This window comes from Mycteria americana, chromosome 9 (assembly GCF_035582795.1).
Source record: "Mycteria americana isolate JAX WOST 10 ecotype Jacksonville Zoo and Gardens chromosome 9, USCA_MyAme_1.0, whole genome shotgun sequence".
In the NCBI taxonomy this organism is placed as follows: domain Eukaryota; kingdom Metazoa; phylum Chordata; class Aves; order Ciconiiformes; family Ciconiidae; genus Mycteria; species Mycteria americana.
Genome location: NC_134373.1, coordinates 38,083,847 through 38,105,371, shown reverse-complemented (window position 1 = coordinate 38,105,371; position 21,525 = coordinate 38,083,847). Strand labels below are relative to the sequence as shown.

Genomic DNA, 21,525 nt, shown 5'->3' with positions numbered 1-21,525 from the left:
CTCTGCTCTGCCTGACTCCAAGAGGAGCAGTCCAGGTGGCCAGAGCTATAATTATCCTCACATGAAAACTGCAATTTGGAGTTGAAAGGCACCTCTGAAATTTGGCAATGCTCCAGAAGCTTAGACTTTCTTAATGTTGCTTAACATTTCATAAACCCCCCCCCCCAACACCTGTATAAGGTGCTTAAAATGTCATTACCACCTGTAATTAAATGCAGAATCCAATTACTGCAGATAGCAAATCAGGTTGGTGCTTACCGTTTGTATATATTGACCATGTTGCTTATAAAAAAAAAAATCAGGACTAGTAAAGCACACATAGAAGGATGTAATATGCAGATTGTATGGAGCTCTAAAGAGCAATTACAAGATAAAAGGTAATGAGGAATAATAAGGACAAATTAGTTTCAGTGAAGTAATGACACTTGAAGTTTAAATTTCTATGTGGAAAGTTCTGGGGAAAAAAAAAAAAAAAAGCCAGCAAAGAAATCAAATAGAGCAAAAATGGTGGTGAGAAGGTGAGAAGTTAACGTTTACCTAACGCACTTACGGATATCCCATTTTCATATCAATAAATTTCAGTAGTGTTATTAAGATGTTCCGTGAACCCAAGTGCATTTTCAGAGCTGTGAACCACAACCACACGGGTCCCTCAGACCCGTCCGCAACAGCAGTTACATCAATTACACTCTGTCATTTTTAGAACGATCATATAGACCTTTCTGAATTTATCATACTGCTTTGGGCTGAGTCTTGTCCATGTGCTCTAATTAAATACTATTAATTAAAGCACCAACTATCTAAAAAAATAAATTATACTGAGCAAAAGTATGGGGTCAGCTATTACAGTTCCTCAGGTGGGGTCTTCCGAAAGAACATGTCTCTCCCCTGTGGAAGAATCAGCTCAGAGGTTTAATCAGGCCAGCTATGCAAGTTGAGGATGAAATATGTATTATAGAAATCTCACTCTTTATATAATTGTGCTTTGTTTTTAAGCTTAGTTCCCATTTTCAAGGACAAAACATGAGGGAGACATTTAAAGAAAAGTTTTAAATTGTTTTGAGATCCTCAGGTGAAAGTGGACAGAGTATTTCAGTTCTCTACGTCAAACATCTGCTTTGGAGATTTTGTATGGGAGGCTTTGTAATAAATATGTTTCTCCCGCTTCTATCAGTTCAGTGGTCTTTAAACTCCAGATCATGGTGCCATAATGATTATTTAAGGGCTGTTAGTCTGTCAAGTAAATGGATATTTTTTGGCACATGCAATATGTGTTTTGCCGACGTGATACATCACAACAGCGCAGACGGAGCCATTAGGGTGTACTGGGTCAACAGATCTCCATGCATAAATTAGACTATACAAGTAAAAAATGCATACTAGACTTTTCAAAGAAAAATAATTAATTTCTTAAATCACCAGGATATCTACAAAGAAACATACTACTGGCTGTATGTAAAGGTGGTAGCCTCTGTCTCTGCAACCAGCCTGTGGTGCTGGTGGGACCAGACCTTCCAGGGAGAGTCCCAGTCTATGTCACCGTAAGGGCCTCGGCAACAGAGGCACCTGGAACTGCGGAATTCTGTCTGATCCTCTCGGCAGGAATAGACCAGGTTTTAAAATTCGTTTAGATTAGTAAACAAAGAAAAAACACAACCAAGCTTTGGGCTAATATGGCAAAACGCTTTATATGGCAGTGAGGATGCAATACACTTTAACAATTAATTGTATCAATTTTTCAAAATTGGATTTCAAAAGAAGAGTCATACATGCTTGTGAGAACAGCAAACACCATACATACTACTATTAAACTTTTCTTGGCAAAACAGAGTGCTATTACCATTAAAAAAAGAAATTATTAAATGGCATTATTCTTTAAAAAGCTTTTTTTCTTTTCAAATAATAAGTCATTCGCTTTAACTCTCCTTTTCATTATAATAATTCCACTGACTTTGGTGGACGTAGTATTAGCAAAGTCACAGTTACTATTACTCTGATGAAGTTTAGATTATCAAGAAAAAATTAGGTCTTTTTACAAATTCTCTTTTCTTTTTCCTTTTTTTTTTTTTTTTTTTGCATTTTAATTATTGCCTTTTCCATTCCACAATGTTGAGTTTTCTTATCTAGCCAGCTGAGGGAGGTTTAAAAATTTCCTATGCCTATGCCCCCCCACGTTCCCTCCCATACAGACTTGTTCACTTGACAACTGATGGACAGTAAGTGAGGCAGTGTTATTATATTATAGTTTAGAAGGTAACTCAACTGTTTCTATCAAATACATTTTTCTTCAGCAATAATTTCTGTAAAGCAGGGAACACTTCATGCAGATCTCTATGTACTGTTGCGACATCAAACACACTTTAATATGCTGCTTCCATTCCACTGGGATTGTGTTCTTTACATAGAGCTTAAAGATATTAACAACATATTCTTATTTCCTTCAAGCTGACATTAAAGAAGTTTCACTAAGATATCAATACTTTGTAAAAGAGGTACTATATAACTTGAAAATGAAAACCTTTATTTTGAGACCTGTTATCGCCACTTAATATCAAACTTTTCCTCAGCTTACTGGTTAATATTGGAAAATAGATAAAGAATAAATACGAAAACAGATATTAAGCAATTCAAGATATTATTGGTTTCAGTTATTCAGCTTTTCCTTAGTTAAATCAATTTATGATTTAATACTGTACGCAAACTGAAAAAAAAAAAATTTAAATGTTTATTTACAAAATACACCGTTTCTTTCTCGCAGACATCTACAGAGGAGTGGTCCTCATCTGAGTGAACTATAAATCCTAATAACAATGGCATCTTATATGAATAAAATTATTCTACAGTATCTACAGATCTGGGCCATAAAAATTTACACCAATATATTCTTTTCAGTCTAAAAACAAAGGTAGTATTAGTGGTCATAGTTACAAAAGGCATAATGAGTAGGCATAATGAGTAAATATCAAGGCTTTGAGATTACTCATCCAAACATAATTTTTTGAACATAGGACTTACCTGCTTTTGAAAATATCACTCTCATGCTTTTAGAACAAATGAACACCTCCAACCACAAAAATTTTAGTAAGAAATACAAAATTTACAAAAGAAACATAGTTAAGAATCAAAATTAAAAAATAATTGTGAACCTAACTTACCATTGATGTATCCTGACTGACACCTGTGTACTCTCTTTTATATTGGTGAAACCAGATTTTTCCCAGTCACATGAAAAATATTTGTGGGTCTTTGTCAGGGATTGACAAGTTTTATGCTAGTTTTGAAGCTTTTCTTCTTTTCATAGCAATTTTAGTTTACTTTTTGATGGTGCAGGTGCAACAATCATGCATCTGAAAAGGCAAACATAGAATCATAGAATAGGTTGGGTAGGAAAGGACCTTTACAGGTCATCTAGTCCAACCCCCCTGCCACAAGCAGGAACACCTTCAACCAGATCAGGTTGCTCAGAGCCCCGTCCAGCCTGACCTTGAATGCTTCCAGGGATGGGGCATCTACCACCTCTCTGGGCAACCTGGGCCAGTGCCTCACCACCCTCATCGTGACAAATGTCTTCCTTGTATCTAGTCTAAATCTACCCTCTTTTAGTTTAAAACCATTACCCCTTGTCCTATCGCAACAGGCCTTGATAAAAAGTTTGTCCCCAACTTTCTTATAAACCCCTTTTAAGTATTGAAAGGCTGCAAAAAGGTCTCCCTGGAGCCTTCTCTTCTCCAGGCTGAATAACCCCAACTCTCTCAGCCTTTCTTCATAGGAGAGGTGTTCTGTCCCTCTCGTCATTTTCATGGCCCTCCTCTGGACCCGCTCCAACAGCTCCATGTCTTTCCTGTGCTGAGGGCTCCAGAGCTGGACACAGTACTGCAGGTGGGGTCTCACCAGAGCAGAGCAGAGGGGCAGAACCACCTCCCTCGACCTGCTGGCCACGCTGCTTTTGATGCAGCCCAGGATACGGTTGGCCTTCTGGGCTGTGAGTGCACATTGTTGGCTTATGTCCAGCTTTTCATCCCCCACTACCCACAAGTCCTTCTCCTCAGGGCTGCTCTCAATCCCTTCATCCCCCAGCCTGTATTGATACCGGGGGTTGCCCTGACCCAGTTGCAGGACCCTGCACTTGGCCTTGTTGAACCTCATGAGGTTCACACAGGCCCACTTCTCCAGCTTGTCCAAGTCCCTCTGGATGGCATCCTGTCCCTCAGGCATGTCAGCTGCACCACTCAGCTTGGTGTCATCTGCAAACTTGCTGAGGGTGCACTCAATACCACTGCCTGTGTCATTGATGAAGATATTAAACAGTACAGGTCCTAATATGGACCCCTGAGGGACACCACTCGTCACCGATCTCCATCTGGACATCGAGCCATTCACCACTACCCTCTGGATGCGACCATCCAACCAATTCCTCATCCACTGAACAGTCCACCCATCAAATCCATACCTCTCCAATTCAGAGAGAAGGATGTTGTGGGGGACCACATCAAAGGCCTTACAGGAGTCCAGATAGATGACATCCGTAGCTCTTCCCTTGTCCACTGATGTAGTCACTCCATCACAGAAGGCCATTAGGTTGGTCAGGCAGGACTTGCCCTTGGTGAAGCCACGCTGGCTGTCTCGAATCACCTCCCTGTCCTCCATATGCCTTAACATAGCTTCTAGGAGCATCTGTTCCATGATCTTCCCAGGCACAGAGGTGAGGCTGACAGGTCAGTAGTTCCCAGGGTCCTCCTTTCTATGCTTTTTAAAAATGTGTGCAATGTTTCCCTTTTCCCAGTCACCAGGGACTTCACCTGACTGCCACGACTTTTCAAATATCATGGAGAGTGGCTGGGCAACTACATCAGCCAATTCCCTCAGGACTTTGGGATGCATGTCGTCAGGTCCCAAGTCTATGGGACCTGATGTTCAGGTTCAGGTTCCTCAGGTGGTCACGAACCTGATCTTCTCTTACGGTGGGAGGGACTTTGCTCCCCCAGTCCCCATCTTGCGGTCCATCCACTCGAGAGGTGTGGGAAGAGAGGTTGCCAGTGAAGACTGAGGCAAAGAAGTTGTTGAGTACCTCAGCCTTCTCCTCATCCCTTGTTACCAGTTTGCCAGTCAATACATCAATACCAGCCTTAATCTACTGTTTTAACTCCCAGTTCTTTCCCTTCAAAGCACAGACCTGGCTGAGCGGGAAAAGGGCTATTAGCTTGATAGTTACAAAGTCAATAGAAACTGAATTTTAAAAGGATATCAAATCCTCATGATAAGGGACATGGAAGGTTGCATGCTCAGTGATCCATACTATTCCCTGCAAATCAGATCAGGGAGATTTGCTTTAATGCAAAGCAGTGAAAGCAGTTCAGTGAAACGTGTAGCTAAACAAAACCATTTTCTGAAGTATATAGAATTAAATGCTAGAAAAGTTTACAAAATTATAGGTCTGATTTAAACTGACCAAAGCCAGACACTCCAGATGCATGCCTATAACTTCTTTACATCATGCTGTTTGCAGGCACCGTGGGAAATTTCAGCCTTAAATCTTGTTAAATTCAAAACAAAACAAAAAGCCCTGAATAAACAACCTCCTTCCCCAAATACTCACACACTGAAAGCAACGCACACATGATAAATCACAAATTCAAGACAGTTTATGAGCTATAGAATTAAAACCTGCAAAACATGAAAAGGTCCGATTTAAACTGACCAAAGCTAAAAATTCAGAACAAACTTGTAATGCCTTTATATCATGCTTTATGTTGTGTAAAGAACCCACAATCTACCAGTACAGAATGTTCAACCAATTGTGAGTAAAAACCCAAGTGTAATAACCAGATCTTATTCTAATTCAGTAACTGGAACGATGAGAAAATTACTAAAACCAACAAGTGGATACTAGCGTGGACATAAGGACCATGATGACACCCACGAGCACCCTCGTGCCCAAATCCCTTTGAGTGGCATCACTGCAGTCATTCGTGGGGAGCCGCAAGATGCTGCCAGGGGTTCTGCCCTGAAGTGCCTTCGAGGGACTGAAACTGAGACCTGCTTTGGTGTGCCTGTAAGCACCATGAATGCGCAGCCAGATCTTACATTTTACCCCCTATCCAGGCCATCTAGAAAAAAGGAAATATCCTATAGTTACCAGAGCACTTCTCTTCCCTTCTATTGCTAAGTAAATTGCTAGCAAGCCTTTTAAAAATAGAAGGATCAAATAGACATAAAATGTCATAGTGAGATTTCTAAAGCAAAAATAATCTCCCATATTGTTGCAGCACATGGACGCTTTCAGTGTGAAATTGAACCGGTCTATTTCTCACATGCTGTGAGTACTTGCAAAATGCCTTTCCCGTACTCTCCCAGGGCTCACTTCTGCAATCCATCCTGGGTACTAGAGACCCTCAAAGCTGAAAACCAGATTCACTCCATGTCAGCTAAAGATCTATAGTTCAGTACTGTGACAAACTCTGGTTCTTTGAGCACTGGTTTGGGAAGCAGGGACAAACCCAGTCTTCACCTAGAAGCCAGAGAGGTCAATGATGTGCAAAAATCCCTTCAAACAGCATATAGCTGCTAATATTTTTTCTTAGGGACAATTTTCTAATGAGCTTTGGGTTATGGATACCATGAGTTCCAGAATAATGCATTCAATAAGTGTGAATACGACTGCTAAAATAACGCTACATACAAAAGAAAGAAATACAATATTTGTGCATGTATTTGAATGGACGCAGATTCAGACTTGCTCTGTCCAAGCTGTGACATAAGTAAGCATCAGTCTGCTCTGATCCAGAACCCTCATAACTGCAAAAGCCAGCTGTCCACAGCCACGCCAGCAAGCTCTGGCACAGCAGCTTGCTCAACCAGCTAAATGATTTCAACGATAGGGCAATCGGACAATATGGACAATTTTCTTTTGCACTTCAGCAAAGCTGTGACCATACCCAGGTTTATGATCTGGTTCTTGATTTGCTTTTCATGACTCAGGTTGCTTATTTATCACCCTGATCAAGAAAAGCAGGGCAGATCATTTCCTTCTCTTGATTTGAACAAAATTCTTGCCAGTTTTAATTTCAAGTCTGCTGCTCCAGCCCGAAGCTGCATGTGTAGCTTTCAAGCACTGCAGAAGAATGTTTATTTGTCCTAGGATATTTTTCTAATCAAAAGTGGAAACTCAAGATGAACCATATCTATCCATCAGTAAGACTTCAATAAGGGCAGTTTTGCAAGATTCTTGATTTTGTGTCAACTGTCTCCGTTTTACTTCTACATCTGTGCATACTTATTATTTACATAATAGACTACAACAAATATCTATAAAACCAATCATGTATTTATGCAGGGGTTTTTTAAGTCTATTATGTAGCCTGTGCTCCTTGTCAGGTTTGACTCATGTAAATGCTTACAGAAAGAAACCGCACTGTCAGCACTGCCAGTGCCGTGGACTTACTCTTCTTTCCTGCCAATTCCTGCTGGGGGTAAAGCAGAGGGACCAGGGGGGTCCCTGTCTGTCGAGGGAGGCACAACGCAAGCGTTGCAAACCAAACAGGACAGACCCCTTACTTCTGCCTAATTGCCTGAGGTCTGGAGGCCTTTTAGATGCAACCTTCAAGTCCAGATTCCTCTCTACTTTTTATTCCAAGAGTTTTATTAAAACTCAAGATTTTTTTTTACTACTTTTCCTCAACATCTCCTGCTGTTCATTAGTGTCCGAGTGCAGTGCTCTACCAGGTGACAGACACATTTCAGGTGTGTTTACTTGGTGTGTGTGCAGACCAGGCGTTAGAAATGCATCGAGGTGCCCATGCCCGAGCCGGCGGATGTGAACACAGGGCTCCTTGAATCCTCCTCCATAACGTGACTGCACCCTGCCGCTCATCTGAGCCCCAGGTGCTACCCTGAGCTTCAGTTTTTAATCTACCAGTAAAACTCAAAGTACATTTTTGGCCTATAGGCTATACAGAGAAAAGAAGAAGGATATTCTGTCCCGGATTTTGTTATATTTTGGCATTCACATTCCTAAACAGAAATTATTACTGTTCAAACAGATCATGCTTTTCACAAGTTTGTTCCATGCTCTCCCTGATTTCCCACAGACTTCCCTCCTGCCTCTTTAACTTGCCCCTCCACAGACACCAGACTTCCATCCCAGGTCTCCAAGCCCTCCAGTTTCTCTGGATATCTGCCCTTTAGCCCTTACTCTCACCTTTGTGATATTTCCCAGCTCTTTCCTTTGGACCCGTCTTTCTCCCCACCCGTCTCCCTCTGAACTACTTGCAGCTCTTTTGCGAGGGTTTTTCAGGCTCTCCAATATTTCCTTCTCATGTCTCCAGCTCTCTGGCCTGCGAGCGTATGCTGCGCACAGGCGTATCGACTACCCATCCGCTAACGTGGGCAGCAACGAACAACGGCCAGACCTTGACTGCGTTTCCCCCAGCAAGAGCAGGATCCGTAGGGCTGAGTACCCAGCTACCGACCGTCACGAGACTTTTCCGAAGCTAATGCCATCCGGATTTCACCTTCCGTGTTTGGCTGAAACTGGCTAATGTATGTCAAAACTAGAAGGCAAAGACAGACAGAAAACCACATCAAAAACAACTACCTAAAATTCCTACGCCTATTGAATGTGACATATCATTTTAAAAACCAGTTAGATAAAAATAATGACCATTTTCAAAAGGAGTGTACAGCCTATACTGAGGTCTGAGGCCTGAACTCTAGTATCCATTTTTAAAAAATGAGTCATTATAATTACTTTCATTTTCCATCAGAACTTTGTCCCTCTTCTTCCTCTCCTCCCAACACCCTCTGTGAAAGGCCTTGGTAAAAATCTGCATGGGGACTCCACCACCTCCTCAGTACCACATTTCAGCTGGCCAGAAATAAAGGAATAGAGCATTAAATTAAATATGCTCTCCCGCACAACCGTGCTGCGTATTCCTCCCTTCAGAATGCTCCGAGCCGAATCAGGCAGCGCAGGACATGGCCGGCTGAGCTAACAGAAAAAAGTCCACTCGAACAACAGCTCAGTCCCCGCCTTCTTCCCCACCTTCATCAAACTACAGAAAATACAAGGTGCATTTTCCTTCCATGAACCTCTCACCCATTTTACCAGAAAAAAAAAAATCTCATTTTCATCCCATTTAACCCATAACATGGCAAGTCTTGAGAGAAGATATCCGAAGCATATATGGAAAGATATTTCCTCCAGATTTAGATAAATTTAAAGATGCTGTACAAAAGTGTGTACATAATGGTTTGAGAGAAATAAGTACGAAATGGCATGCTGATACTGTAAGTCATTTTAAAAAGCATTGAGGCTGGATAATCTTGCCCTGGCCCTGACACAACGGTGCCGTGGTGCTGTCAGGATGCCCATAAAGATGTAAGGAAACCCTCGGGGAAGCACGCGGGGCTCATCAGCAAGAAACCAACCTGAGAGTGCCCTCCTGGAAGAGGAAGGGCTGCAGGAGCACACTCCTGTGCCTCGCTCCTTCCCAGGCTATGAGATTTTACTTCACCCACGGAAGCCTGCAAATCTGCAATGATAATGAAAATGTTAATGCAATCCCAGCTACCTCAGTACTAGTGGGGCTAACTATTAAAATCTCATGAAAAACATAATGAAGCATTTTTTTTTTTATTTTTATGCACTAACCACAGAAGAAGGCAATTTATCAAAACCATTCACCACATCTGACTAACAGTTTTGTACGTTGCAAGAATCCACAACTAACTGATGAATGCTGATAAGCTGTAAACCATTTCTCTTCTTGTAAATATTGCAAAGTGTCCAACAGTGCTGCTAATGCTGCTGCAATAAAATCAATAAAAAAAAAATAAAAGAAAGAAAAGCTAAAAGCATTTCAGAAGTCCAGAAGAAGTCTTTCTAATATTTTCACATTTATGTTGCTTTCCTTCCCCTCGCTGGAAAAACGAGAGTCATGCAGCTATGTTGTTATGGGCTGCAATCTGGTGGGATCGCGGTGTTTAACTGCATTCATCCCAGTTACAGCTCAAATGGCAGAGCCCTAAAGGAACAGCACGGTACTGGGGAAGGTTATCAACTCAGCTCGGGGCATTTTGCCCCTTGAATTAAAGCTGAACCAATGTACCATTAAAATATTAGGCGACACAGAGCTTCTGGTTTAGATAAGCTACGGCTCAGAGAAAACTGATGGGTGATATTGCTTTGCCAGAGCAGTGGTGACGGGGCAGGGAAGAGGAAAAGCAAAGCAGCCTCTCCCCACCAGGTAACCGGGAAAACAGCTTCCACTGCACTGTGCTGGTGCCGATGCAAATATCTGCCTAATTATATCTTTTCTGAAGTAAAGATGTGAATTTTGCCACCCAATGAACTTGCATTTTGACTCTGTAAAAACAACCCCAATATGAAAGCAATGAGCAATTTTAAACAGTGAACACAAAAAGTAAAACAGAACATGAATGAACCTTTACCTGAGAATCATAAAATATTTTAAAAACAGTAACGGGTGAAATTCAACCTTGTAAGGGGTGCAGCACAGGCTGTGCATCACTTAAGCCCTACTTAAGGCCTCAAAATAGGATTTAAGTGAAATTTAGCTGGTGCATGACATTTGTGCTGACACTGTGCAGAGCTGAGTGCCACTCATTAACGTCTTAACCCTCTCAAGCAAGCATTCCGTTGAGGATCATTACTTTTATTGCATCCATAGCTTTTGAAAAAAAAAATGACTGTCTTTTGCACTGCTGTTTCACATTATGAGGAGCCTGGTGACGTGGGCATCTTCAGGTATTTCCACTTCTCATTCTCATGCTTCCCTCTGCTATGGCATGACACCCTGTCCTCTCAGCTGTGCTCCCATCCTGTTACCTGGGTCAGCAGAAGTGTTACCACTGGAGACCTTTGAACATGCAGCCGCAGCTTCAGTTAATTGATTCCACGAGCCGTATAACGCTCGCTCATACATCTCGCAGTACGGGGTGCACAGGGCAATTATTCAACGGAGGTTTGCTGCTTCCCATTTTGACAACTGCTGCTCCTCTTTTCAAGAGAAATTCACAGGGGAGCAAAGAAGACCCCAAGGAAAAGAATTAAACCAAAACAACCAGGAACAACAACAATAAAATCTCTGGTAAACCAGAACAGAATACCGTGTAAGTGCTACTCTCTAAAGCTTTATATCTATCTCACCCTTTCAGAGCAAGCTTTGGAAATCACAGGCTTAGAGAACGGGGGCTTCTGTGACGTCCGAGCCTCCGACTGCACCAGGATCCGGGTGTTTGGCCTTGGCTTCAAAGAGTCGCCCAACCTGCACTGCGAGGTCACCAGGTTAATGGTGAGCAACCTCCCATGGGTACTCGTACAGTATTGATGATACGGTCAAACTGTGACATGTTTATATTAAAGCCTTTTACCCTGAACCGTGCCAAGTGCCATCATCTCTCACTGCCACAGCGGGGTGCAAATACCTTCAAAACCCTTTGCCAGTGTGTTTGCTACGAGCGAGGGGAGCTGAAGGGGCTTAGCCCTTTCCAGGACTGCTTCCTTGGAAATGCACAGCTATGTGTTCTTGCTAATTTTCTCTGTGGAGTTTTAACTCATTTGGTTCAGCTGCACTGTAGTCCGGTGAAGCCTGAAATCACAATATTATTTCTCATTTTGTGCATCTGGAATCGGTACGCTTGGTTGTTTTCCTAAACACATTTGAATGCTAAGTTTTCTGGTTAAATATAAGATTTCCTCAACGTAGTTACAGAGGCTCTTATTTGAATTTTCTTAGTCATAGTTTGATACCAAATCAGAAGTTTTAATGAGTATTAAACGCAGCTCTTCTCCTAACACTATAATTTTATTATAAACAACTATACACAGGCAATGCTAGGACTGAATTATTTGGTTTATCAGCATCCTCAGATATGAAGTGTTTGATTCATCTCATAAATCCACCTCATAAAAGACATTCAGCCTGATTCCCATTCAGTGCTAACGTGCTAATGAGGCACAGCTCAGATTTGCCTACCATGCCCACTTAGGGCTCTGTAGGCTCCAAGCAAGCCGTGATGTCTTGTGCAGCTGATCTAGATAAGTAGCTGACACCGCCTTCAAGGAGCAATGAGATGGCTGCTGAGCTCCAGGAGCAAAGTCAAAGTTGCTCCACCACGTTACCCTGTCTCACCCCAGCTTCTCATCGCAAGTGCGGACCACAGCCCTTCCTAAATCAACAGACCGCTTGCATGTGTAGATGAGCATGGCTTGCTCTTTACTGTGGCTATAGTAACAGCATCATTTCTTTTAAATAAACCATCTGGAAATGCCTTATATTATTAGTTAGATAGATAAACATATGTTGACAACTGGAATTTCTCTATATGAGCCTTCAGTTTCTGCACTCTCCTTCTGTTTTACTGTAGCATCTCAATGGCGAATGGATATCAAGAGAACAAGAAACCACAAAAGCAGATTTTCTCAGCTCTGAGGCTGTTGACTGCCAGATTCCTCTCCTGAACATCACAGAGACAGAGGCTGTGCACTTCGTGGCCGGTGATGAGCCGTTCGCAAGATGGCAAGTGAAAGTAGGAATTTCTTATGTTTCTAAGAAATGATTTAGAAGGAGAAAATCAGTTGTCATGGTAAATTAAAATGCAAAGCACAATTTACTTCTCTTCAGAAGTGAAAATGCCTGTAGATACTCATGTTAATGTCATGTAGAGGGGAAAAAAGACCCCACCAACCAAAACAATATGAATTAAAACCAGGTGTCTTTGTAGGCAATCCAAAAGTGCAAATTACAATCACTTCTCCAGGTAATCACCTGAGATTGATGCAGTTGTACTAATCAATTGTTAATCATTAGTATTTCATTTCTGGAAATCCCAGCTCAAACTCCTGATTAGGCAGCAAGTATAAGACGGCTTTGACGCCCTGGTTGCAAGGCTGATGGATGCGCAGCGCAGGAGCAGAGCACTGGCTGGCTCCTGGGCAGCCGGTGAGGGCTGGCATGGCGTGAGCAGAGACGTCGTGGCCATGGGCTTGAATAACTGCAGGAAGAAGCACGTGCAGTACCTGCTCACGCCAGGTTCTCTGCTACGGTTTTAGCCCCTTTTCACAAAATGATACCTACTTTCTAAATATTCCCAGGAAATTAGCGCCTTACTGACCCTGCGCCTGCTACCCTCGGTCTTCCTTTCAGTCTGGATGGTTATTTTCTGCAGATGGGTTGGTTTTTTTAAGACTGAGATAGTTTAAAGGCTCCATAGCTGAGAAAAAATATATTGCCATGGTAGAAAGACTGCAGATGTGCTTTGAAAATTGCAGCGTGTAAAAATGAAAAGTGTAAAGTGCTCACTTCACTGTGGTGTTACTGCCTGTCCTGCACCCCACAGCTGTCTGTACCGCAGACTGGGGACATGTGCTGCCATGTGGCTGAGGGGAAACAGAAAGATGTTTGGCGATGCACATTTATGTCCGGTAATTTATTTGAAATAGATAAGGATTTATGTTTTAAGAGGTTGGTGTAACGTCTCTGTGGGAGCAGCGCTCGACGGTTGCCTGCTGGGGTAGTGTCCTGGTTTCAGCTGAGACAGAGTTAATTTTCTTCGTAGCGGCTGGTATGGGGCTATGTTTTGGATTTGTGCTGAGGACAGTGTTGATAATACAGAGATGTTTTAGTTGCTGCTGTACTAGTCAAGGACTTTTCAGCTTCCCGTGCTCTGCCAGGTGCAGAAGAAGATGGGAGGGGACACAGCCAGGAGAGTTGATCCAAACTGACCAAAGGGCTATTCCATATCATATGATGTCATGCTCAGTATATAAACTGGGGGGAGTTGGCCGGGGGGTAGCGATCATTGCTCGGGGACTGGCTGGCTGTCGGTCGACGGGTGGTGAGCGGTTGTAATTTTTTTTTTATATATATATAATTTTTTTTTCCCCTCCCTTGGGTTTTGTTCCTCTCTCTCTCTCTCATTGTTTTTTTCCCCTCTCATTATAATTCATTATTATTATTACTATTATTTTGTTCCAATTATTAAACAGTTATTATCTCAACCCACGAGTTTTCTTACTTTTGCTCTTTCGATTCTCTCCCCCATCCCATCGGGGGGGGGGAGTGAGCGAGCGGCTGCGTGGTGCTTGGCTGCCGGCTGGGGCTAAACCACGACAGGTAGACCTTGAACCTTCCTTCTGGAGAAGGAGCCGGCAGAGTGGGCAGACACTGAGGCTGAACCAGGAGGGCAGTTCCTCTGCTTAGGGCTCCAAAATTTATCTAAAGAGATACTGAACTCTTCCAACTGTGAGACGAAATGCAGCCTCATGATGGAAGGATCCGAGAGGGAGACAGCCGTGAGTTCCCTGGCCCAGCTAACATTTCTGCACGTGCACAGAGCCATTTCTCCAGTGTAACCAGGATAGCTTTGTTGCAGCTCAGGGGTATTATGATACAGTTTGCTTTCAAGTGCTGCCTTTCAGCCCTGAGGAAGTCCGTATCATTTTTCTTATTTTTCCTCTCAAAATACATGTAGAATGTCTCTTTCCTTGCACTCAAGTTCAAGAAAACCTCTGCACCTGTAAGCCTTCTGCCCCTTCCCTCTCCTTCAAACCCTGCAGAAAAAACAGGTTCATGGCTATGCAGCGAACGGACAATTAGATCGTCTCAGTCCGGCCCGACCGGCTGCATGTGAATCCTAGTTCTCCTGTGGATCTTTTTGCTGAATGAATTGGGAAGGCAGAGCTCAGCACTCGGTTTCAAAGGCAGCTGGCCTTACAGGGAGGCACAGAGAACAAAACCATGGAGCTTTTCAACACAAAAAAATTATTTGAAATGAATTCCACAGATGTTCAAAAATTTGTGGTCCAGAAAATTCCTGGTAAGACTTACTTCAACGTTGATCTTCTGGGTTATGTTAATAGATACTTTTTTTTAAAATGTAGGTAAAAGATTTTTCAGAACCAAAAATCAAAAACATTCTTTCTGGAAATATCACTGTTCAATATTTTCAGAATCTCTCCCCCCTCCCAAATCAAATTTCAGAGGAATCAGCAAAGTTTCACATAAGCTTTTTTCACTACCAACGCTGGGGGAACGGGGGCTTGACAAGCTCTTCTCAGTGCTCTGTCATTTTATCTGCTCTTGTATTCATGTTTCATATTTTGCTCGTTCTTTCCATGACATGCTGCTGAATGTAGACAAGAAAGTACTTGAGGCTACACCAGAGCGTTTGGTATAATTAGTTTATATATCAAAATACAAACTCCTACTTGGACAGCAGATGACTTGGGCTGTCCACACAGATGCCTGGGTGAAGAGGTGAAAGAGCTTGGCAGGCACTTATCTAATTTGGGAAGCAGGTCTCTCGCTTATCCTCAATTTGTTATCGTTGCCTGTCTTTGTCAAGAGCAGAAAAAATATCTGTTAAAAAGTCAGTGAGGCAGAAAGCGAATTTGAATTCAGCAAGTTTTTACAGCTTTCATTTTTCATTTACAAACATCTGTACGAGTCAAACTGTATGTATATTACGAGTGATACAAATAGCCAAGATTGTTTCACGGTGAATGAAATACTTCAGGCAGAAGTAACAGATCTCCTGAGTGTCCTGACTGTTTATCCAGAAGAAGCTGCTCTTTCTTTCCAGATGATATGTATGTTCAAGCAGTCAAGGCACAGCTCTAAACGCATCTTTGGCTTTTAAGGGCCAACCAAATTTGAAGAGAGGTTTGCTCAGCTTAGGTCTCATTGAAGTATTTGTTCCACATCACTAAGGTGACTAATGGAAAAGCAATTAAAATAGCTATAAAACAACCCAATTCTAAAAAGACACCAGACTGGATGTTTCTAATAGAATGTAGAAAAAAAATACAGATTAAAAAACCCCAACAAATTGGCAAGAGTTACATTTCACTCATGATGCTCACTTCAGACAGAACAATCAGTGCAATTTTATAGCTTTTTATATTTTTCCCAGTTTACCCATTTCTTCACCCATTATTAGTGCACTGATATTGAGACAACATTGGATGCTCTGGTAAAAGAATGAAATGAAATGTAAATTGCATTAGGAATAATATATTCTTAATGGAAGTCTTGCTGCCAATAAGCACTGTCTTTCACTGAAGAGCAGGTCTTGAGGGGGGTTGCCTGTTTTATTTTTTTTCTCCTCTCAAACTGCAGCATAAGTTCTTTATTTCTTTTAAAAGAGTTTTTACCTTTAGTATAACACACAATATCTAACATCTCGACTGAGTATGATGCACAGGAAAAAAATATTTTTTTTCTTTAAAGTTATACCAATGAATTTGACTTCAATTTAAATTAGTCCAAAGAAGTTGCTTCTCTTTCACAATTTCAAATTGTGAATACCCATGAATACTGCCTGTTTACCTCCTTGTGTCGGTTTCTGCAGAAACAAACGCTCTTAGCTTGCATCGTATTTTGAGCTCAGAACCATCACGTGTGAAATTGTGGGAGTATCTATGCTATTGTGTTCCATGAGCTTTCAGATCATTCTTCGTGAACTTATGATAATTGACGCTTTTTATGAAACTTATTAATTTTTACTCTGTGCACTTCCAGTCTTCTTTGTTCAATTTAACATACGTTCTTTCTGTGAACTGAAATGGTTTATTAATTGATCAAAAAACTTCATACTCTTGACCTTGTAAAAGTCCTTCTTCAAGGGACTGAGGATGTTTTAGCTTCGGGGTCACAGGAGAGACGGAGGAGGGCTTGGGGGTTGTTTTTATAGCAAGAGGACAGAAGGGGTACCAACCGATCCAAAGCAAAGGCCTTGTTAGATCTGCTAAACAGCGACTTTAGTGTGACTGTGAGATGCCAAAACCTAAAAAATACCTGAAAGAAAGGGCTTTGCTTTCCTGCTGGTGTTCATCAGTGTTCACAGCATGGCTTTCAGCAGTATTTTGGGGTGCTCTTTAACGTTCACACATCTCAAGAGGTGTCACAGTGCTTTCTCAAAATTTAACCCTTTTCATTTTTTCATTTTCAGTATATTTGCATTTTTATTGTAGAAAAATCAAAATATTAACTCACTTAACCCTTTCTTATTGTGTAAGCATTCATATATGGAAAATGCCATGCTAACTTAAGGCTTTCTGAATTACCTACGTGTACAGGAAACTGTGAGCTGGGACAGAAGGTGACTGTTTTCTAATGTACCTTCCTATGGAAAGGGGACTGTTGCTGTCTGGTATTATCCACTCTAGCACTTTTTTTTAAGGTTAATTTAAAATCACCTAAATAATATACATTCTCTTTTTTTTTTTTTTTTTTTTTTACCCCAAGGAGTTTACTTACAGATTTGCCATTAGTAAGAAAGTGGTCCCGAATTTCAGCCAAAGATCTTAATTTCATTTCACAACTCCTTGAAAGACACCTTTGTAGTACTTGAGTACCTATGCAGTTTCCATAAGGGTACTGAAAAAAACCTCAGAAAAAAACCTAACAGCAATCAGAAAAGTTGAATGCCAGCTGAGCCAAAAGATTTTTTGGTTATTAATGAATAGTTTCCAGTTTGGAGCATTAAGCAATTTGTTAGCTTGCAGTAAAGCCACTCACAAGTGGTTTAATTTATCTTGCTGGCAAGCATCCAGTTCAAGGGAGCAACGGTATATGCTCCAAAATGAGCAGACAGTCTCCATATGGAACTTTATTACTTATAAGGATGATTTTTGTATCATTTAGATCACTACCGATGGCTTCCAGTATAGTAATTCCAGAGTGCTGACCCTGTACGATGCAGTCTGCCAGGCCTGCCAATTCCATCCAGCCGGACTTTGTAAATTAAAGGTAATTTAAAGAGCATAAAGGTTTAATATGGATCGTTCATCTCTTCCTTAGCCTTCTCCCTCCCTTTGATGTACTGCGTGTAATAACTGCTTTAGAAGAGGAAAATCTATTTCATAGGTCAGCTGCACAACCTAACACTTTTCTCTCTTTCACAATCTCCTGTCTGTGATTTTTTTTTCCCCCCCATATTTACATGGGGTATGAATACCTGATAAGAGCATGCTTTATGATGGACCTTTCTCAGACAGACACTTCCAGAAAGACCATGGTTGACGATATTTATACTTTGCAGTTGTTAACAGAGGTAGATAAGGCTGAGGAGTCTCCCCTGAAAGGCAGCTTAACTCCACTTTTGAAGTGTCTCTGCTAGTAAGCTATTACAGCTCTCCTAGCCTGTTTGGCGAGGGCACTGTAACTGTAAGGTATATCATTTCTATACCCATTTTCTGCCTTAGCAAGACGTATACTAAGATGCATGTTATACTGGTTTTGTCATGTGAAAACACCCTTGAGAGAACATAAAACATTCTTGCTTACATTAAACACTACTAAGTACAAACATATAGTACTTTGACAGTTTCAAAACAGTAATCAAAAGTCTCGTGCTAGGTTTTAAACTGCCAACATGCTAGGAACGGCCTGGAGAGCTCTATAACCCTCTGTTTTCCTGGGGACTTATCAGTGTAACATCCCCCATCCCTTAACAAAAGAGCTTCCCTGCTCTTATTTTCTGGAGACCTGCGTTAGACAACTTTTTTGGTTTTCAGTGAGGCTTCAAAAGAAACTTTTGGAGGGTATTGGGTGGGATATTTGAATGTGCTGATCCTGCTTTCCTACCCTGAGGCAAGTAGGAACGAATAGGAGACCACAAGTCTGCATTTTTATAAAATGAAGATTAATCAGGTATATCTTAAGTCATTTGCCTCACTGTTCTCATTAACACTAATGGGAAAATACAGTTTTCAAACTTGCACTGATTGCAAGAACATACCAGTTACCAAAATAAAATGAAAGTTCACATTTTTTCCAATAAATCAGTGAATAGAATTACTTTATAGGCCCAAATGAGGGCAAAACCACTTAAATTTCAGATTAAAATAATTGTGTCAGAACCATTCCAATTAAAGCTAGGGTGGGTTTTTTTTGTCAAAAGCTTTCCTTATTCTTACATTTTTGAAACTCAGAAATATATATGTTTTCTCAATATGCTGGTGTTCTCTAGGGATTATAATAATTTCTATCCTAAGATGCTTCAAGGGACTATTTGAACTAGGCTTCCAATTGCATCAGACCACATTCTAATTACCCCTCTTATAACATTACTTTGTAATACCTAAATTGCCTTCAGAAAAGGTGTTTCAATTAGGGGACATTTTCTATCAGGCCATTCCACATTCCATGTTCTTCTTTTATGGAGCCCATTTTGTACCACACTATCACATCAGAAAAAAACATCTTTTTCATCAGAACGTCAAGCCTTTGAAAACAACAATGTAATAAAATCTAATTAACATCCAGATTTTAATGTTGAAGATCTGTCACGTTCTATCATGTCGGGGTAATTATGAGAGTCCTTTTTGTTTCTCTGCCTTACCCATTACTCTTAAAGTGGTATGATTTAAAATACTGACTAATACACTTTGCAAAAGATGTTTGAGAAACTAATAAAGCAGTAGATAGAAACCACAAGGCCAGTAACAGAACACACATCAGTCTCAGAAAAGCAACGTGTAGTCAAAGGACGGAAAAGGAAAAATGTCTTTGGTCTTCATATCTTCTCCCTCCTGCTGTCCCACTGTAGTGGTGACACTCCCTGTGTTCCCAACAGCACCCCATATTTTGCTGGGAATCTGCAATGTCAGATGAAGTCCCATCTTCATGTGTGCCCCAACACAGGCTACAAGCAAAAGGCATAACCCTGCCATAGGACCTTCCCGTGGTGTAGGTGTTTAATTACAAGTTAGTTACGTCCCTGTGTTCACTTCTCAGACAACCCAAGTGTCTTCAGCCCATGTGGAAGCCACAGAGCCTCCCGGGCCCTGGTGGCCACCCCAACTAGAAGAATACCAAGTCGACCTCAAAGGCTGCTGTGCCCACAGTGCACCGCATGAACTTCTGCTGGGATGTTCTGCCCGACCTAGGCATCATCGATGTGTTTAGCTCTTGTTTACAACTATCTCATGGAAGCCTAAAATCTAATGGACTTCTTTATTCTGATTTTATATCATTACTTTTTCATATTTTTATGAAGAACTTCCAGAAATAATTAAGTTACCAGAACAGGATTCCAAAATTTCAAACAGAGCTTTTAGCCGGTCTCAGTTTTTGTTACTCTCATGGAGCTCACTTTTGAGCGTTACCTAATAATCATCATATTAGTGGTCACAGCTGGGAATGATGATCACACACACTGCGTAAGTGTGGAAATGAAAAAAAAAGAATCACATTCTGTTGCATTCATCTATGACAAGCAGCATCACATGTTGCCTAAGCTAAAACATTCAAAGCTATCAGGATCTCAAACTGAAACTGGAAAACTTACATGTCTTGTTTTCTCCCTGTTGGGAGAAAGTACCAGCGTTTAAATTGCTACTATTTTATTGTTTCAAGAGACAAGTGAGTTTCTGCTTATCTCCAGAAATTATTAACTGCTAATTTCTTATCTTTCTTATTTCTTTTTCCTTACCTCCACCTCCTACCCATTTTTATTTCCTTTTTTGGCAGGAAAATACTTGTAATATAGATGGACTTTGCTATGGTGAAGGAGAGTCAAGCCCTACCAGTCCTTGTCTTCTCTGTGAACCTGACATTTCTAAGTTCACCTGGTCTATTAATGAAAGTAAGACAGTTTTTTCTAAGATACAGAAGCACTTAGCTGGCAATTTATGACTCGGTCTATGAAATACATGGTTCCTTCATTTGGCTAACATGAATCTATCCTGCACAGTAGTGCGTGTGGACTGTTTGCAATGGGAATAATTGGGTGCACCAGAAATGCAGACTGACCAGAAACAGACAGCACTCCACTGCATGCACTGTGCATCTGGGCACCTATCTTGTTCTGGCTGAAACCTGACAAATCTTAAACTAATAAAACCAAACTAACACCTGATAATGAAATTGTTGATATGCCAGTGCCTCGTGCAGTGCCCAAGTCTGTCAGCTAAAGGTGATGGACCCTAAATACATCTGTCATCATCTCACAGGTACGAATCTTTAAGGGAACAATTTGGGGAAAACACTGCTTTTAAAACACTAATGTATATTTTTGGTATCTGGAAGAATTGTTTTCTTTCCCTGAGCCAAATCCTATGAAATGCTACACAAAAGACCCTGGCTTGGCAGGGGGCCTAAGCGATAGGGATCAGCCACTCATTACCTTCACTGCCACAGAACCTAAAGGCTCTTTCTGCAGCCCCTCATGGCAAGGGTCATGGAGAAGGCCACCTTTTGAAGCACTCCTGAACGCTAAGGACTTAATCATAGCTTTTTCACGGCTGCATCCCCAGTGTAAACAACAACCATTACTTACCACATGCTTTACAGATAATCCATGTTTCTAGCAGCATTATTCTCACAGCGCATGTCCCCACTTACATGAGCACATTTGCATCTGGTCAATATAAAGATTATATTACTGCTTTTATGTAGATTCATGTGTTGGTTCTAGAAAGAGTTTCTCTGCACTTTTAGGTTCTGTAAACACAAGCAAATTACAGAGAGGTATGCGAGTGACAGGACCAGTTTGCTTTGT

General features: G+C 41.3%; 1 protein-coding gene across 1 annotated transcript in view; it reads left to right on the top strand.

Moving 5' to 3' along the window:
* LOC142414251 (von Willebrand factor D and EGF domain-containing protein-like) overlaps window positions 1–21,525 on the top strand; it is a 185,121-nt gene that overhangs the window by 90,270 nt on the left and 73,326 nt on the right. The window contains exons 12-15 of the mRNA XM_075511234.1: window positions 11,176–11,312; window positions 12,388–12,549; window positions 17,667–17,771; window positions 20,496–20,610. Coding sequence (XP_075367349.1) covers window positions 11,176–11,312; window positions 12,388–12,549; window positions 17,667–17,771; window positions 20,496–20,610 — 519 coding nt within the window. The remainder of the gene's footprint in view (window positions 1–11,175; window positions 11,313–12,387; window positions 12,550–17,666; window positions 17,772–20,495; window positions 20,611–21,525) is intronic.